The sequence below is a fragment of the Periplaneta americana genome, chromosome 7 (genome assembly GCF_040183065.1).
Source record: "Periplaneta americana isolate PAMFEO1 chromosome 7, P.americana_PAMFEO1_priV1, whole genome shotgun sequence".
In the NCBI taxonomy this organism is placed as follows: Eukaryota; Metazoa; Arthropoda; class Insecta; order Blattodea; family Blattidae; genus Periplaneta; species Periplaneta americana.
Window position 1 is genome coordinate 58,447,736 of NC_091123.1, and position 19,419 is coordinate 58,467,154.

The window sequence follows — 19,419 nt, forward strand, 5'->3', positions numbered from 1 at the left end:
AAACTTAATTTCACTTCTAAGGATGCATAGCATTTTTATTGATGTTAAACATCCATCCATGTATTGTGGGTCCCTATCACCATGGCATGGCGCGTCCTCAGGTTGTGGATCGGGGAGATGGCCTCCAGATATGGAGGGTAGCTGTGAATATATTGAATAAGCAGTCGTAGACAGCTGATGAGGGGTGGTCTTCCAGCTTGGGGGTTAGGTGAAGGGCTAACACCCCATCACCATAAAAAACAGCTTGTTACGAAACCTCAAAATAAGCCTCAGAATGGACGTGAATATATTAAGAGAAAATCCACAAACGATTAGGGAAAATACGGGAATTATACTTGAAGCACAAAGAGATAGGTTTGGAAGTAAATCCCGAAAAGACAAAGTATATGATTATGTCTCGTGACGAGAATATTGTACGAAATGGAAATATAAAAATTGCAAATTTATTCTTTGAAGAGGTGGAAAAATTCAAATACCTGGGAGCAACAGTAACAACTATAAATGATACTCGGGAGGAAATTAAAACACAGAATAAATATGGGAAATGCCTGTTATTATTCGGTCGAGAAGTTTTTATCATCCAGTCTGCTGTCAAAAAATCTGAAAGTTAGAATTTATAAAACAGTTATATTACCAGTTGTTCTTTATGGTTATGAAACTTGGACTCTCACTTTGAGAGAGGAACATAGGTTAAGGGTGTTTGAGAATAAGGTGCTTAGAAAAATATTTGGGGCTAAGAGGGATGAAGTTACAGGAGAATGGAGAAAGTTAAACAACACAGAACTGCATGCATTGTATTCTTCACCTGACATAATAAAATTAGGAACAGATTAGAATCCAGAAATGCATATAGAGTGTTAGTTGGGAGGCCGGAGGGAAAAAGACCTTTGGGGAGGCCGAGACATAGATGGGAAGATAATATTAAAATGGATTTGAGGGAGGTGGGATATGATGATAGAGAATGGATTAATCTTGCTCAGGATAGGGACCGATGGTTGGCTTATGGCTTATGTGAGGGCGGCATTGAACCTCTGGATTCCTTAAAAGAAAGTAAGTAAACATCCATCACCCGTCAGCTGAACATGAATCTGCAAACCTCAAATCTAATGATAACTTTGAACTTAATGTAATCTTTCTAATATGAACCTTCATCTTTATTAGAGTCAAAAATTAGTTTGCAATTTTCTTTTCACTATTGTAAACTGTCACTACAACTACTCACCTGATTTGCTAATTGATTTGGCTGCCAGTAAATCTAACAAAAAGGAAATGGCATTTTCCAGTAAGCTGAGTATCCAATTAACTTCGTCTTCAGACATGCATCCAAATTCTGGTCCAGTTGACTGAGCAGCAATCCGGGTCAGAGCCGTGAGAGTACCATGTAGAGGAGATCCAGAACAAGCAGCTTGAAAAATATTTTCCTTCAAAGAAACTAACTGTTCCTCAGCTCGCATTATAAGAAACAATGACAATGGTGCTGTGCCATGATATGGTGTTTTATTCATTTCTGACTGATTACTTAAAGATTTTCCGTAAACACTGCCCTTGGCACTACTTTTACCAGAAAATGAACTGAATTTTGATGAATTAAAAATGTCAGAGCCAATACTGACAGACCTACTTCTATCTTGTGATCTTGTATGGATTTCCTGATCTGAACTGAAAAAATCTTTGTGATAGGTTGGTTGCTGAGACTTTGGACTCTCATAGCCAGATGATGATGAGACTGGACTGTATGATATCTGTGAATTGAATGTAGTAGCTTTAATGCTAGATGACGAAAACTGATTCCACAGTGACCAGCCCAACTCTTCAACAGGCAAATCCCTGTCTATTGCAGTGTTTTCAATATGAAGTCTTGTGGAGTATCCCGACCGTCCAACCAGATTTTTTAATTTTTTCCTTCTAGGTCTTCTAGATCTTCTCCGTGACCTTAATGATACTGTTGATGTCTGTAATTGTGAGTTATTTGCCTCTGTATGATCATCATCATCTGCATCTTGTACTTCCTTTGATGACAAGTTCTGATATCTCCAATCGTCAATTTTTCTTTCAGCGACATTTATTCCTGTTGATGATTTATTATCATTTTCTTCTAAGAAATAGTCCTCCCAAGACTCTGATATGAATTCTTCATATACGGAATGGTTTTCTTTATTATCATAATTTAAAGGGTAGGAATTAACTTTCTGCCTTACATTATATCCCTTTGAATCTGTTCTACCCCAATGAGTTTCTTCAGCAGTTGGAAATAAGCTGTATTGATCATTATCTGTTAATTTTTCAAATGTTCCTGGCCTGTCAAACCATGCAACACTTTCCACATTTCCTTTCTTGAATGAGTGACTCGCACAATCTTCTTTTGAACCTGCAGTGTTAGTTTCAAAGCAAGTTTTGTCAGCAGGACGAGAAACAACACGATGGCCAATCACTTTATCTCTTGGCATAACTTTTGCCTCATCAAACCAACCACTACTGCTAAGACTTTCAAATTCTGAATCTTTACTTATATAATTCTTTCTTGGATCTTTCATATCAGATGGAGAGCAAGTCTTGTCAGGAGGAGGAACAGTTTGCTGACCAACCGACCCATCTCTTGCTATAACTGACAATCCTTCAAATATTCTAGGCAAATCATAATCCCCCATTTTCTCACATTCAGACAATTCCATCACTCTTAGTCCTTCAAAAGTTGCAACATTTTCCTTCAGTTCAATTTTAGTAGCCTTTAATTCACCTTGTTGATAATTAGAAACTTTAGGCTTATAAATAAGGCCTGCCAACAATTTGTCCTGATTAGCGAGAGGCAAAATGCTACCACTGTCCTGGTTCCTACTCTTCTTGACACTTCTTTTGACATCCACATTCACCATCTTACAAATCACTTTATCACGTTTCTCTTCAGGCATCTTGTAAGTCCAATTACCAAGTACTTTCATGAGCAATGCTCCACTTTCTGTTTCATAAAACAAAGGACTACTACACAGATGTAAAGCAAATTCTAGCATTGGTTTAGACTTTTCAGCACTCAGTTCTCTGAAGTCAAAGAATTCCACTAAGATTAAACCTGCAGTTTCTCTTATGTCGTCTGTTGGATCTAGAATAGAACTCAGTAGGATTTTATGACTCTTATCAGACTTAAAATGCCATTTTCCAAGATTCAGGGCATATTGTACCAACCTTTCACCTTCTTGAGGCATTTTTTTAGGTCGCTGTCTACTACTCTTCTCAATCTTTTGAGATGCGCCATTGAAGCAAGCTAATACGAGCTTATAAAGATGAAGAGAAACAATTTTTCTTTGATAATTTGTTCCTGGCTCAAGGTTTGATATAAGGAAATTATGTAACCATTCAAAGAATTGTAAAGTTGGAGTTAACTTAGCAATTTCTTTGCAATTTATTTCTAAATTTGAAACTTTATAATTCCCAACTTTTCCACGTTCCATTATTGTTAGTCCTTCGACAGTCACTTCAGGATTGTGTTTATATCCATTTGTTTTTAATTCATGAAGTCCAGAATCTTTTAAACGGGAGAGAAACAACATAAATGAATTCAAAATTGCCTGTCGCAAAGAAGAGCTATCAATATTCACATTCTCCAAAAGAAACTTCTGTACCAGTTCGAACTCTTTGGCAGAGGGTATAACACGAGTTTTAGATGAAGTGCAGACAACTGCAAAGCCCTCAGCCCTAACTGCTTCATTGGAATGTTCAAGAGCAAAATTCAGAAGATTTAGAAAGTCATCAAATGTAAGAGAACATAAAGAAAAGTGTTCTTCCCACGTGTTGCAAAATAAGCCTCCTTTCTTCCCAAGCTTCAGAAGACTGAAGATGGAAAAGATATTGTTTTCAAATCCATATTGATGTGATGCTTCTATTAACCTTTCCATAAGAATGTTTAAGACTTGAGGAAATATCTTCAAAGTATTTGGTATCCAATAGTTGAATAAGTTCTGTTTTTCAGTGCTGTAATAAAAGAAAAAAGAACAAATTACGAACTAATACGGTTCTGGAGATCGCATAATTTCTTTTAAAATATTAGACTTAAAAGTGTACACAGGAAATGGTATGTCCTTTCATTATACAAACAATTTTATTTATACTATCATAGTCTCAATCTTTTTTATTTTGGAACAGAAATTCTTTTCATGACATGCTTAACTGCTATTCATTGTGTTAATTATTAATAATTAGATTACGAAATGCCAATGCACGCTTAAGGAAATTTGTAGTAAAAGAATTAGAATAGTTCTGTTTTAGATATATATTTAAATAAACTTCTATAATATTTTCTTGGTGGGCAGAAGAGTTCTTCTTGTCAGAGAAGTGATCTCATTTGGTATATTTTCGAAATGAATCACGTTACAAGATTTGAGATTTAAAGCAGAGTAATTTAATATTTTTCTCATGATAATAAAGGAGCGATCAAATGAAACCCGTTCGAGACGATTTTTAAATTTATTTACATATTAAGTTACATAAAAATTATTATAGATATGAAAGGATCACTGTACATGCAGGAAGCTTCCTTAGAAGAAGTCCACAGACATTCACACACAGATTCTATTGTGTGTGGTGGTGTCACTTTGGCTGCTTCTTGAACCATTTCAACACTACAGTTTTCACTTCACCATTTCTGTGGAATCTGTCCTCCTTAGGGCTTTCTTTAAGGATCCAAACAAATGAAAGTCACATAGTGACAAAGTGGGGCTTTAAGTTGGCTGGCCTAGAGTCTTCTGCTACTAAGAATTAAATCACCACTTGCTGGTCACTTGGGATAATTTGGAGTAACACTAGCCATATTAAGAGGAGCGTGATATCTACACTTCCTGTAAACAGAATCAAACTGTTCTCAATTGCTCTGTTACAAGGTGACTATCATGCCACATACTTCCTGATCATACTTCAAGGACAACACATTATGTAACAGAGCAAACGGATTTCATTTGATCATGCTTCGTACCAAACTTCGTGTAATTTTGTATTTATATATTTCCGTTTTCAAAATGCTTTATGTTGTAATATATTTTTAAATACTGTATTTTTTTCGAATATCCCGCGCACTTTTTTTCCGAAATATACAAGTAAAAAATACAGGTAGGCGGCTTATTCAAAATGAAATTGGCAACAGTGCCTGATTTTCCTCCCGCGCAACTTCAAAGATAGCACTGCACGCCATTATTTACTCGCACATGTATTTCAATTGTTAATATTGTTAAATAGTGTTTGGATTCGCAGTACATGTGTCAGAATAAAGATCAAGTGTGACAAATATATAGTTTGTGTGTCTTATATTTTCAATGGATTCGTGATGTTTGGGCATGCATATCACTCCCTCTTGTTAAAGAGAGCTTCAAAAAGTGTAGCATCTCCAATCAGCTGAATGGAACAGAGGACAATTATGTATGGGGAAGTGAGAGTGAAGACGATTGCCAGGGTGATGATGATGATGATGGTGGAGACAAAAACAGCACAATGAAGTTACCAGTTGAGTTGGGTTTGAAATGCGTCCTGTTCCAAGATAAAATTTATTGTTAACTGAACTGTATGTATGTTTAATTGTTTTTAATTTGTCGTGAATACATTTGTTGCAAGTTTTATTTTTGCAATTTTTTTTCTTTTTTCCCCTTCAAAAGTGAGGTGTTGGCTTATTCAAGGGCGCAGGGTATTCGAGAAAATGTGGTATATAACTTTCAATTGCCAGGGTGATGATAATGATGATGATGATGATGGTGGGGACAAAAACAGCACAATGAAGTTACCAGTTGAGTTGGGTTTGAAATATGGAACACCTCAATTCCTGCAGCTTTGAAAAAAGCAATCATTGTACCAATTCACAAAAAAAGGGAAACCTGCTCAGGATGTTAATAGTTATCGACCAATAGCACTATTAAGCATGATAGCAAAAACCATGGAGTCCATGATCTCCAACAGATTAACTTGGTATTTAGAATCCCAAAATCTTTTATCACCAAGACAAGCTGGTTTTCGACTACTACACTCTACCAATCCAATGAACAAGTCATACGCCTCGGCCAAGAAATAAAAGACAGTTTTAACAAGAAACCTTGGCAATATTTATTGATTTTCAGTTAGCATATGACTCTGTTCAGAGAAATAAATTATTACTAAAACTCCAGAAATTAGGTATCTCCAGCAATATGTTCAGATGGATATCAGAATTCCTTAGTCAAAGATTCATTGCCACTAAATTCAATAACTCACTTTCTAGTTACAGACAAACATATCGAGGTCTACCTCAGGGCGCTGTCCTCAGCACAACTTTATTCAATATTTATATAAATGACTTACCCTCCCTATTAGAGGAATCAAACATGAAAACAACACTATTTGCAGATGATATAGTTTTCTGGACTTCCAGATCTTACAGACATAGAGACAAAATTCAAAATTCTGCTCTTAAAGCTCTAAATCAACTACATGAATGGAATACATCAAATTTGATGACACTCAATTTAAGCAAAAGTAACTACCAAATGTTTTCATTCGGTAAAAAAGGAAAGAGAATTCAATATCCAATACAAGGCCAACACCTTCCTAGGACTTATGAATCCAAATATCTTGGAGTTATTTTCGATAGTAAGTTAACATGGAGCAACCATTTGAAATACATTTCTGAAAAAGCTCGTAAAAGATTCTCCCTTCTAAAAAGACTAGCAGGAAAGAAATGGGGATGCTCTAGGAATACTTTAAACACTACATACAAAATGTTTATACAGCCAGTGCTGACATACTGCGGAGAAATTTTAATTACTTCACCTTTCATAAACGACATAGAATATGTTCAAAACCAAGCTTTCAGACTCATTACTGGTGGAATCAAAATAACGCCAATAGATTGTATGAGATTCCTCACTAATATTAACAGCATCAAAATGACAATAGAAGAAAAAGCACTGATTCAATATGAAAAACTTATTAGATTACCAGGAAACAATTGGCATTCATACAGTCCTCTCTGTAAATTGAAAACTCAAAAAAGTTTCATATCCATTGTTCAAGAATTAAAACAGAAAATCAATATCCCGAATTTAAAAGAAAACTTACAAATTAAACCGAACCCTTTAACTCTATTAAATATAGAATATAATCTAAATTTAACAGAAGAAATACTGAAATCAGAAGTAAACACTGAAATACTGAAACAATTGTCTTTAGAGACAATTAATAATTAGGTACCCTCCACAAAACTGGCTTCATTTATACACCGATGGATCTTTGATCTCCAGAGAACAAGGTGCCAGTGGAGGTGTTACATGCTGTCTCTTCTCACTTTATAGATCTCTTGGATATGGAACAACAAGTTTTGAAGGTTAAATCATTGCAATATGTGAATGTCTCAGGAATCTTCTATGCCACATCAATAAATTTAGGAATGCAGTTATACTGTCAGACTCCAAAGCAGCTATTCTATCAATCGTCTCTAAACACACACCTTCATCTCAAACAGCAGAAATAACTAAAATGCTCTCTCAATTAATATCACTCAATAAAAGAATTGTATTGCAATGGATACCATCCCATTGTGGAATCCTGGGAAACAAGAATACGGATGCTTTAGCAAAGAAGGGCAGCACTGCTACTTACAGACCTGTTACTAAATCTACACATTACTCTGTAAAGAGATTTATTAAATCTACATACTTAGACTTCAACAAACAAAATTTGATAACTCAATCCCAAGGGGAAAATGGAACTCTCTGCATCAAAATCCACAGTTAATTCCCGATTTACCACGAAAATCGTCTGTAGCTGCATTTAGATTGGCAACAGGCCATGATTGTTTGGCCAAACACCTGCATAGAATTGGAATATATCAGTCCCCTAACTGCCCATTGTGCAACTCAAACCAAGAAATGGATTCGGAACATCTCAAAATCTGTGCTTCAGTGGCTAGTCATGATAATATCTTTGAAAAATATTGGAGTGCAAGAGATCAAATGACTTTATTGTCAAACGCCTGGCATTAGAAAACAACAACAACTTTCAATTTTTCTAAACATTGTTTTCGAGCAACCTGCTTCTCATTTCTTGGGAAGGGGAGAAGGAGGGAAGGGAGAAGAAAGTATCTATGATTTATCAATAAGTAAAATTGCTGGAACAATTCTATAATGTTTAAATTATTTAACCAACTTAAGAAGTTTCAATGTTCACACTAGATGAGTTGATAATACAAAAAGTCCGCCAATTACTTAAAACTGAATCACATGTTTAAAGTTATAAGCAATCAAACATACATATTCAAATTAATATACTGACATTACATAAGATACCTAATGATTTCACGTCCATCAGTCAACAACATAACAACTGGATCAAGGAAGATAAGAATCCAGTCCTCTACAGCCATATTCTTAATACAACTTCTGTATGTATCACTGCCTGCAGCTGCCAAGTGGCTGTAGGACAGACTTGAAAGAAGGCCAGGTGCAAGATCCGGAAATTCTGCAAATGTCTGAAGTTGAAATAAATAATGAAATAGTAATTTTGCTTTAAGTGTATAAAAACTTTTATTTATATTAAATTATCACCTATTAAATATTTCTATCACTTATTTATTTGATATTTTCTATAATGAGAATTAATAAAAACGTTTTAAGTATTTTCTGCTGTCTTTCCAAAAAAAAAAAAAACACATGCACACGCACACACAGATATATATATATATATATATATATATATATATATATATAATAGAATAAAATATTGAGCCATTTCAATTTCAATAAAATATAGGGCCATTTCAATTTCGATAAAATATTTGGGCCATTTAAATTTCAATGCCATAAACGTTGAGCGTCAACAATTGGGCTTAAAAAACTTTGACATACTGTCTGACCGAAGGGTTATGTCATATCTCAATTTTCCCCACTCATTTCTGCTGATCTCCCTGTAAAGGCTTGTGGCTGGGGTGTTAGGCTTTCTCTTGAAAATATTTTCTGTTCGGAATTAGAAGTCTACGTAATATTATACAACTATTCAAAATAATTTAAAGGACCCTATGAAGTAAGTAACTATCATGTAACTTCCCCCATTTTGCCGACACTGCAACATAACCACTCGATCTGAGAGTATCTTAAAAATAGAAATGTAATTAATGTGGTGATAGTGGATGGTGATGACAATGCACACATGATACAAGCATACATGCAGACACAAACACATGAACATAAAATTTATGTTTAATATACACAAATACAGGAATAAGAGGAAATTAAACTGCATATAAACTTGCGAAACAAGAGTGACAAAAAAAAAAATAGAAGAGACTGTTTATGTCAAGAAATTGAAATGATGACAAACACCGAAGAAAGGAAGAACAGTCTCGACTACATTTCAATTATCATTAGCGTTATTATTTACCGAAATATTGGACTTTCTGCATACTACACACATTCAATCTATTAGATTTATACACAGACAAATTTTTACTTTTAGATTTAATTCAAAGTATAATACTGTTATTGGTGACAGAGTTAATGAACAAAATATAACGATATTAACGATATAATTATTTCTTTCCTCAGAAAGATAAGAGTTGCCAACAGTTATCTTCTTTTCCAGGTTTTCCATCCTTCCACTTTTTTTTAACAGGCAGCCTTTGAAGTTTATTTTAGGTCTATTGAAAATAAGTGTGCATATTGTGCATGGACTGAAGAATGGAATGAAAGGAATGAAGGGTCAGATAAGAAGGATTAACACCTCTTTGAGCATAACACAGCGGAACAATTTCGTGCCAACACAGAAAAAGATTTCTTTCACTTATTATGAATATCGGCATTGGTTGAGCATGAGTATTAGTAGACCCCTCTTAAAAAGTCAGTGTCACTAAGATCACACATACTTTCTCATAAATGCATTTTGCAAGAATTCAGTTATTTTCATTACCATGTGCAGTCCATCTTACAATGATACAAAATATGTCAAATGTTATGTTTTATTTAACGACGCTCGCAACTGCAGAGGTTATACCAGCGTCGCCGGATATGCCGGAATTTTGTCCCGCAGGAGTTCTTTTACATGCCAGTAAATCTACTGACATGAGCCTGTCGCATTTAAGCACACTTAAATGCCATCAACCTGGCCCAGGATCGAACCCGCAACTTGGGCATAGAAGGCCAGCGCTATACCAACTCGCCAACCAGGTCGACTCACAATGATACATGGATATGCCACTAGTTACATCAATATTTTAAAGGATCAAGTACAATTTCGTTATTACCTTCCTTACTCCGTATCTTGGCACCAACATACTCAACATCAAGAACTTGCTCTTCATCTTCCATGACTGTTCTTCCATAATATGATGCAATAAATTAGTTACAGATTGAAACACTGTATTAACACGCTGATCCACTTTGTTGGTTGAATTTGTTGCACAGGCATCCAAAAAAAGATCAAACAGTCGAATATTCTGTTCTTTAATACCACTTAAAGGGCTTTCCCAGTTGCTGTTTATGATTATAAATATCCTCTGAAGTATGTCACTTGTCAAGTGCAACTTGAGTTCTGACGACATCTTATTCAACCACAACACTAACACTTTGAATGATATACCTGTCAATCTAGAATACTTCATACAAACATTCTCTATGAGGTTAAACATTTTATATATTAACGAATTTTCATTTTTTTCAGTTTGATACAAAATATCTGAGGCTCCATTTATTTTTAGAATACCATGACAGAGACAAACTTTGAAAATCTCAACATTTTGAACACAAATGTGAAAATCTGATGACCAATCTGATTGATCAAAAGTAAGAACAATAAGTTTCTCTGTACAGAGATATGAATAAAACAAATGTATAATCTCTTTTACTGATAATATTCTATGCAGCAATGAACAAAGTGCTGTGGAACTTAACAACTGTCCATCTAAAGGGAGACTACAAGACGCAATGATTTTAGTTAGTGAAATGCAAATATTTCTGATTATGTCTATGGTTGTCCACTCAATGTTTCTTGATAACTTCTGGACAATGCCGATCACAACCTGAAAATGAAGACCAAATTAATTCTATAGATATACCTGTTATTATGACAGCAATAGTAATGGTAGTAGTTATTGTGGTGGTGCTAATAGTAAGAATAAATAGCAGAGAAAATTAAATGACATGTGATCAAAGTCTTGATGGTTGAGTGGTTATGAAACTTGAAATGAAATCCGAAGTTCACAGGTTGAAATCTGTCCGAGAAATTTAAGCAGTAATAAAAGTCTTTATAATGGTTCTGCTGTAGCTGAGTGGTCAGACTTTCAGCCTGTCATGCAGCCAGTTCAGGTTCGAATCTCGGTTAATCCATAGTGACACTTGCAGCAAACAAGGTCGCAGTTGGGGTTTTTCTTGGCATTCTCCTGTTTCCCCATATTAGACATCAACACCATTTCTCCATTATGTCATCATTCCATAGCATTCTCTGAATACTGGCTAGCGACGCACAGAGGGGGCTAGCCTATGGATGAGTGGGGTTGCCTGCTTGAAACCTGGGTATGCAGTGAACCTTAGTGTAGTCAGCTGGTGTGGGTTTGGAAATGCGCCTAGCTTTATTAGCACAATAGATCGTGAAGGGTCGCAGTGCTCAGTCACAGTGCCCCTCTCCCCAAATTACATTCCATTCTATTCCTTTATAATGGTTTCTTTCAGAATAGAATGAAGGTGAGGATATGCAAATCAAAAATACAATTGGTATGAAAATTGTTCATTACATTTATATGCAAATGTAGAAGCAATTAATAATAATAATAATAATAATAATAATAATAATAATAATAATAATAGTAGTAGTAGTAGTAGTAGTAGTAGTAGTAGTAGTAGTAGTAGCAGCAGTAGTAGCAGTAATAATATATTTATTTATTGATATTTATAATAATAATAATAACAATAATAATAATAATAATAATAATAATAATAATAATTACAACAACAATAGTTATTTTCCCTGGCAGAGTTAAGGCCATCAGGCCTTCTCTTCCACTCAACCAGGATCAAAGCACATTCAGGAAAATACATGATCTCGTAATGACTGATAGTAGAATGGTTACCATACTTGTTATTAAACATGATATTCAGGGGTTCAAATGCAGATGATAGAAATGGACTTTTATGAATAACAAAAGAAGATAAAAAATCTTTAGCACGATTTCCTTCAAAACTGGAAATGAAATGGGAGTTTTGAATAACAATAAAGGAAGTATGAGTTGTATGACACTGTCCATTAAATTTCTAAAGTTTTCTTCCAAGATTTAAAAATTTAATATGACAAAGATTCTCCAACAACTCAGATATAAATACAGAAATTCAAAGATTTATACAATTTATAGGTAGTAAACTATTCGTTTTTAAGATAAATCAGTCGCTCTGACATGGGGAAACCATCAAGTTTTAGAGCTAGAAAAGCTAGTACTTGATATTTAAAGTGGCTTTCCTTCATTTCAGGATCCTTTCATATATAAGACCTGTCAGGAAAGTATCCAGCCATTTAATATTAAAAAAAAAATAGCCTATATAACATAAGACAATGATGCTTTAGTCCCTTTCAAAGTACTTCCCCTTGGGACTTCACACACTTATCACGGCATCCCTTTCACTTCTCTGAACAGTCTGCAAAGGCCTTATCATTCTCCTTAATCTCATCTATGATCAGCTATGTCCTTAAAAAAAAAAAAACACAAACACACACACCAAAAAAAAAACTATCTCTTTTTTAGAAGGCAGTTAATGAAAACTCGAAGCATTCTCTCTATATGATGATAATTAGGCTTCGGATTTTAGGTAAAAACCTATTTTAATCCTTAAAAGATAAGTTCATAAAAACTTGCATGTACACGTTTCATATAAAACTATGCCTAAAATTGGTATTTTAATAGCACCTAAGAAAGCTTATTTTGACGACAAAGCCTATTTTGACCTATTAAGTATGTTTTATCTCTAATAGGTCAAAACACTCATTCTTATTTCGAAAATTTGTAATTCAAATTCCAAATGTGTTCCTGCTTCTGTTGGAATTACAGTATGGGATAAATTGGAGCAAGTTCTGTAGCGAAATGTAGGACTGAAGGACTTGTGTACTGCTTCAGATATCCTAACTGGGAAGAACATGGATTTACAATGTAACATTTCTGTCCAACTAATGTCAAAATTGAAATACACTCCTGTTACTTCAGTGGACGTGAACCATTCATTTTCAGCTTACAAATTTATGTTGAGTGACAGACAGCATTGCTTTTTAGTTGCAAATTTAGAAAAAGTATTAGTAATTTATTGAGAAGCTAATTATGGACATCAACGGATAAGGCTTGGTAAAAATTGATTATATTAGACTTGTTTGTGTACTAAATTTATGTCTAAAACTTATTTTTCACATTTAATTGTTTAGTTTATGTATAACTAGTTAGATATTTGTTGTTCTTGTACTTTTAGTAGTAGTGGTGGTAATGGTGTATAAGCATTTAAAATTATTAAATTCCAGATGTGAATTCCTAATGATTTGGAACATGTTTTTAAAGAAAACATTATTTTTTGTTAGAGTCCATTTTCAATTCTTTAGAGACTATTTCCTATACTTTTAAGCCTATTTTAGGCACCTAAAATTACATTTTAACGACCTAAAAATCCGTACTCTAATGATAATGATAATAATAAATATAATAATAATACTTACCCGTAAGTTGTCATAAAGCAGTGATATTTTTTCTGAGTCAGAAATGTTATTTGAAATATGCTGAAAATAGTTTTGGCAGTATTTCAATTGATCCACCACATCTGCTCCTTTGTCTATTGGTTGGAATATAAGTTTGTCACATCTGTTATTTCTGTTCTCCATGGCTGCAGTCAGGTTATTATTCTTGATCAGTCTTAAAATTCAGCACTCTTACAATTCTCTTCTCTGTATCCCATCTTTAAAACAAAAAGAATGCGCCTTGTGAAGAAGATATATAATGAACCAATATACTATAATTTAGATTTTTCCCCCAGAGAAATGTAACATGAAAATTAATACCGAGAAATCTAAAATAATGGTTATTGTGGAAAATTTCCTGCAAAGTTAAAAATTTCTTTAAACAATAAGATATTACAAAGAGAATAACTGGCAGATCTACTGCAATAATTACAGAGTTAGTAGAAAAATGGACCTTGGTTCATGAAAACATATTGTAGTCTGTTACCTTCAGAGAGGGAAATTTCCTATCATATTTTTAATGGCCAGGCACATATGGATTATTGCTGTACATGGTATTTTTTTCTTTTAAATTTCCCCAGAGATGAAAATGACAAGAAATTAGGTCAGGGGATCGAGAAGGCCACACACTCCTACTGATAACTTTGTCCTTTAACACTGTAAGAAGAATTCGTCCATAGAATAGTGGTTTGTGCTGACATTCCCTCTCTGCTAAATCACCACAAAAGGGACACAAAATAATTTCCTCACAACTTTAAACACGAATAATTTGTTAAAAGTAATGAAGTCATTATACTCTCACCAATTATAGTGCACAATACTCCTGTTTCTACATCATGCAGAAACTCATGAAGTTGGGTTTTTCGGAGCTCCAATATCTAAGTATATGAAGATGAAATCAAGTACCGGTATATCCGAAAACAGAAGATTATGGTCAATTTCAATGCCATGCTCTATATTTAAAATCTACACCTTATTACAGGATCGGATCATAGTTCTTGCACCACTATGATTTTTAAGAGAATTTTCTAAGTAATGTTCAGTGTCATCCAAATTTTTTCTCAATGAGGGCAGCATAGCTGCTTCTGCATTTCTTATCTGTAACACTCTCTGTCATTCAGAATTTATTCACAATGTCATTTCATCCCATCCATGATCTTCCAACATCTAATTGTCCTTCTGGGTTATAATGGGATATTAGCTTAGAATTTCTGTTTTCTTTCATTCTCATCATCTGCTGTAACCATTTGTTTCTATAACCTTTGTTTGTCAGCAGAACTAATTAACACCAATATAAAGAGGAAAAATTTAAGATGGACTGGACATACTCTGCATATCAGGATGCAATTCAAGGCAGTTATAGTTTTTGGAACACACAAGGTCAAAGGAAAAGAGGTCAAAAAAGGCATGAAGGAGAAGAGCAAGACTTGTAGTGAGCTGAAGCTCCTCGCCTGAAACACTTTCTTTCCTCATTTTAAATTAATATCCAAGTATCAGGGCCATAATTTAAATCAGGAATAACATTATTTTTACTCTTATGCTGACTGCATAAGAATGTTGTTGCTATTATTTCACAGAAAATCAAGGCAAAGGATAACTGCTTATAGCTTGTAATGTAAAATCTACAACAACAACAACAATTCTCACGCCTGCATACTATACTCAGGAACCCATATTAAGAGTACAATAAAATTCATATTCGATAATGTCTTTTCTTTTTTTGTAGGTTATTTTACGACGCTGTATCAACATCTTAGGTTATTTAGCATCTGAATGAGATGAAGGTGATAATGCCAGTGAAATGAGTCCGGGGTCCAGCACCAAAAGTTACCCTGCATTTCCTCATATTGGGTTGAGGAAAAAACTTGCCCCGACCGGGAATCGAACTCGGGCCACCTGGTTTCGTGGCCAAATGTGCTAAGCATTACTCCACAGGTGTGGACTTCGATAATGTTACATGGGAGTGAAATGCAGAATAATATCATAGAAAAAAGTGAGGAAGAAGAAAAAAATATATATTACACTCAATGCTATTCAAAATCAGTTGACAATATGTAAATAACATGTTACATTTACAGCAAATACACTGTTTTTTTTTTTCTTTTATTCTGTATTGCCGAAATCTGTTAACGAATTGGGTGCAATATTATATCACACCTTTATCATTTTTAAGTGTAAAATATTAGTAGAAATGCTTACTTTCAATTATACAAAAACTTGAACTGAGAGTAAACAAAACATTAATATATAATAGTCGTGTAAGGAATTAGAAAAATGTTAATATGAAAAGATACATCATCAAAAGGTCAGTATCGCTCAAAATTTGCAGCAAGAAATTCTGTCATGTTTGTAAGTGAATATATTATGACAAAGATTAGTGAGATAAGCAACAACAATTAAATTCATTCAGCCAAAATTTTAAGGAGAATAGGCATAGTAGAGTACTGTCTATGACTGATAACTGTGGTCCTGAAAATAATTTAGGATGGTGACACTGTGAACCCATCCATTCTCTGGACAGAAGAAAACTTCTACTAATAGTATTGAATATATTTCATTCACTAGCGGTGCTAGTGACTGTAAAATAACGAAGAATTACAGAGCTATACTAAACTAATGTTTTCGAAAGGTAATGAACAACTTTGAGTGATGAATTATAAAGATACATTTCTAGTACTGTCACCAAGAGTAGTGGCTGTTTTCATCCCTAAATTTCTCCCAACTGCCAGGGCCTAGATTCCAGTCATGGAGAGTAGTGTGTTAAGGATTCTGTCTTAAAATTGACTGAATCCCTCTGTTCTAAAAAACTAACAGCATTACGAATTATATATATAAGATTACCAGCTCTCTGTAGACTCGATGTCTTCGAGCAACAGTTTGCAATGGGCTTGTAGTCTGGGGAAGAACAGGTGTAGGAGTAGGGATCCTGAAACACACCATGCAATGATAGGGTTACTGTCCAACATTCGACATCCACTTAACAGAAGGAGCTGATAAAAACCTTACAAGGAAAATCGTTTTGATTCAGACATGTTATAGTACTGTAACAATTCATGGAACTTATATGGATTCAAATAATAGGAAAAGTTATACTGAGTATTTTTAATTGGTATTACAAACAGGACTTGAAAGCTATTTAAGATTCTTTAATAAAACGATAAAGAATCTCGTACATACCACTGCAGTTAAATTCGGTGAAAATGTACTATGTCCTAAAAATTATTAAACTTTCTCAGAAGTTAAAAAAAAAAAAATAAAAAATGAAAGTGATGTTGCAAAAACTGTGACATTATCTTATAACGATAGAATAATAGTGTGAGGCTTATGAATTGACTCTGCTTTGTGCACATATATCTATCAAAAACTAATTTCAATTCTTTAATTATAAAAATATAAACAGGAAAATTGAATGCAGTAAAACACAAATTCCATTTAGTTATGACGTGAAACAAATTAGGAAGACTAATTTCTGAGATTCTCTTAAACTAAATTTGTGATGTTGTGTAAGGACAACATGCAATTACATATCAAATGACCTCACTATTTACGAAGATCAATAATTTTTACTTAGTTCTGTATTTTATCCTGTACTCAACTGGTAATGTTTCTACTTGTAGCTATGAATCAAATGAACTTGAATTCAATTCCTGAAAGAAGTAGAAAGTTACCTTCCCCTTCTTAGGATTGGACATGTGATTATTGTTTTATGGGTACATTTCCCTTATATCTTGTATTCTCTTTATCTGTGATTTCGTTGCAGTGTTGACCATATGATCAGAGACTCTTGCTGTTTGTGAATGCCTAATGGGTAATGGCTATTCATAATTCTCACAAGGGAGAGTGTGTAACAAAGGATCCAATCTCAGGCCATTCTGTATTAATGTCTCTCATAAATCACTTTTTAATGAGTGATTAAACCATGTTTTTTCAGGGCACCACGACATTTAACTTAAGTTGACCATACATCTCTGGTGATGGTGATGACAACTTAATTCTGTCTGCTTTCAAGACTTCTGATTGTAAATAATTTTCACAGAGCACAAGTGAAGAAAACTGGGAGAAAACAAACGAGAAAATTTAATCTAAAAAGGGATATTTATATGTACACACAAATATTTTCTTTGGAATGATTAAATACTATTACACAAAAAACACACATGCCCGCACATGCATGTGCACACACACACACACGTTTTATTATGGTTGACACTTTCTCTGTTCCCAGTTTCCACTTAATTCTATCTTAACACATGTTCTCCTCTAGCATCCTAGTCTTCATGTATCTTCCACCTCATCTCTCCAACATTTTCTCGGTCATCCTCTTTGTCTTTCTTCAAGGAGTACCCATTCTAGAAGCATCCTAGGTCATCTATGCCCATTCATCTTCTTGGTGTGTCCGAACCATCTAAGCACCTTCATTTCCATTCTTTCTATAATATTTTCCAAATTAATTACTGTACCCTCCTGATTCCCCATTTCTTATTTCTCTAATCGTGATATTTAACAGCTTCTTCTTAGACAATCCATATCTGTAGCAAGTAGCTTGCTTTTAATTCTATAATTAGTATTCCATACCTCCGATCTATATAAATTACTAAATTAATGACGAAATGGAAAATTAAGTTGCCGTAGTTAAAAATAAATTTGAAAATATTTATGAAGAAATATGACAAATAACACATCTCATCATGGATGTGGCATAGACCAAGCCTTCTATGGCACACTCTGGGCAACAACTTTTTCGGTAAATTGGTCCACACAACTGGCTTCATATGGGTGAATGACAAATAGTTGTTATATATAAACATTAGCAACATATTAGTGAGATAAGGATCTGAAAATGTTTGAATATAATTTAGCTTGAGGGAGTTACTAGTCAAATTATACACAACACCACACAAACTGAAGGAAATCACACAAAGAGATAAGGTTGCCAGGTCTCCCACATACGGGTTGTCCCATATTTTACCCACATTTTCTCTAGTCTCCTGTCTCACGTATTTAATAAATGTTTTCTCTCATAAAGGTTTATTTACATACTGAAAGATTGTTTTCAGTAATGAGTAACAAGTGGACTAATGTAAGAAAAAGAAGTCCTGTTGAACTTATTAAGGCTGAATTACAAATTGTTAGAAATTTTAACTTGTTCTGTAGAGATTTTTTCAAACATATAGGAGATGATGTAAAATTTTTGAATGAAAGCAAAGCAAATAGTTTATACCATGAATAGTGCTATGATGTTTTGAAGGTTGTTCTAATTAAATATTTTTATGTACAATCTACAATGACAATTCTCCTTAAAGGGGCTTTCAGTATGTAAAAGTTTCTAAATGAATACAAAGCAAGTAGTAAGCATTAATGGGGCTATAAGATTTATTTAAAATTATTTTTGCGTACATGTATCTACAGAGTGGAAGTGAAATAATCCTGCAGATTGAAAAGACGATAGGTACACTTACATAAATAGAAAACCTATATTACGTTTTGTGATTACATAAAAGGTAAAAGGTATCCCCGTAACATGCCATGAAGGCACTTGGGGGGCATGGAGGTAGAGCCCCATGCTTTCCATGACCTCGGCACTAGAATGAGGTGGTGTGGTCGGCACCACGCTCTGGCCGCCTTTTACCCCCGGGAAAGACCCGGTACTCAATTTTATAGGAGGCTGAGTGAACCTCGGGGCCGTTCTGAAAGTTTGGCAACGAGAAAAAATCCTGT

At 34.2% G+C, this 19,419-nt stretch overlaps 1 protein-coding gene across 3 annotated transcripts in view; it reads right to left on the reverse strand.

Annotated features, from left to right (window-relative positions):
• The window catches only part of LOC138703133 (uncharacterized), a 50,350-nt gene that overhangs the window by 24,719 nt on the left and 6,212 nt on the right, over positions 1-19,419 (reverse strand). Inside the window, exons 2-6 of one of the 3 annotated variants that reach the window (XM_069830757.1) lie at positions 16,543-16,627; positions 13,684-13,919; positions 10,244-11,017; positions 8,295-8,476; positions 1,223-3,966 (exon numbers count right to left, since the gene is read on the reverse strand). In XM_069830757.1, coding sequence (XP_069686858.1) covers positions 1,223-3,966; positions 8,295-8,476; positions 10,244-11,017; positions 13,684-13,845 — 3,862 coding nt within the window. In that variant the 5' untranslated portion in view covers positions 13,846-13,919; positions 16,543-16,627. Of the gene's footprint in view, positions 1-1,222; positions 3,967-8,294; positions 8,477-10,243; positions 11,018-13,683; positions 13,920-16,542; positions 16,628-19,419 lie in introns of those variants that run through there. The other 2 variants (XM_069830758.1, XM_069830759.1) reach the window with 2 other exon arrangements.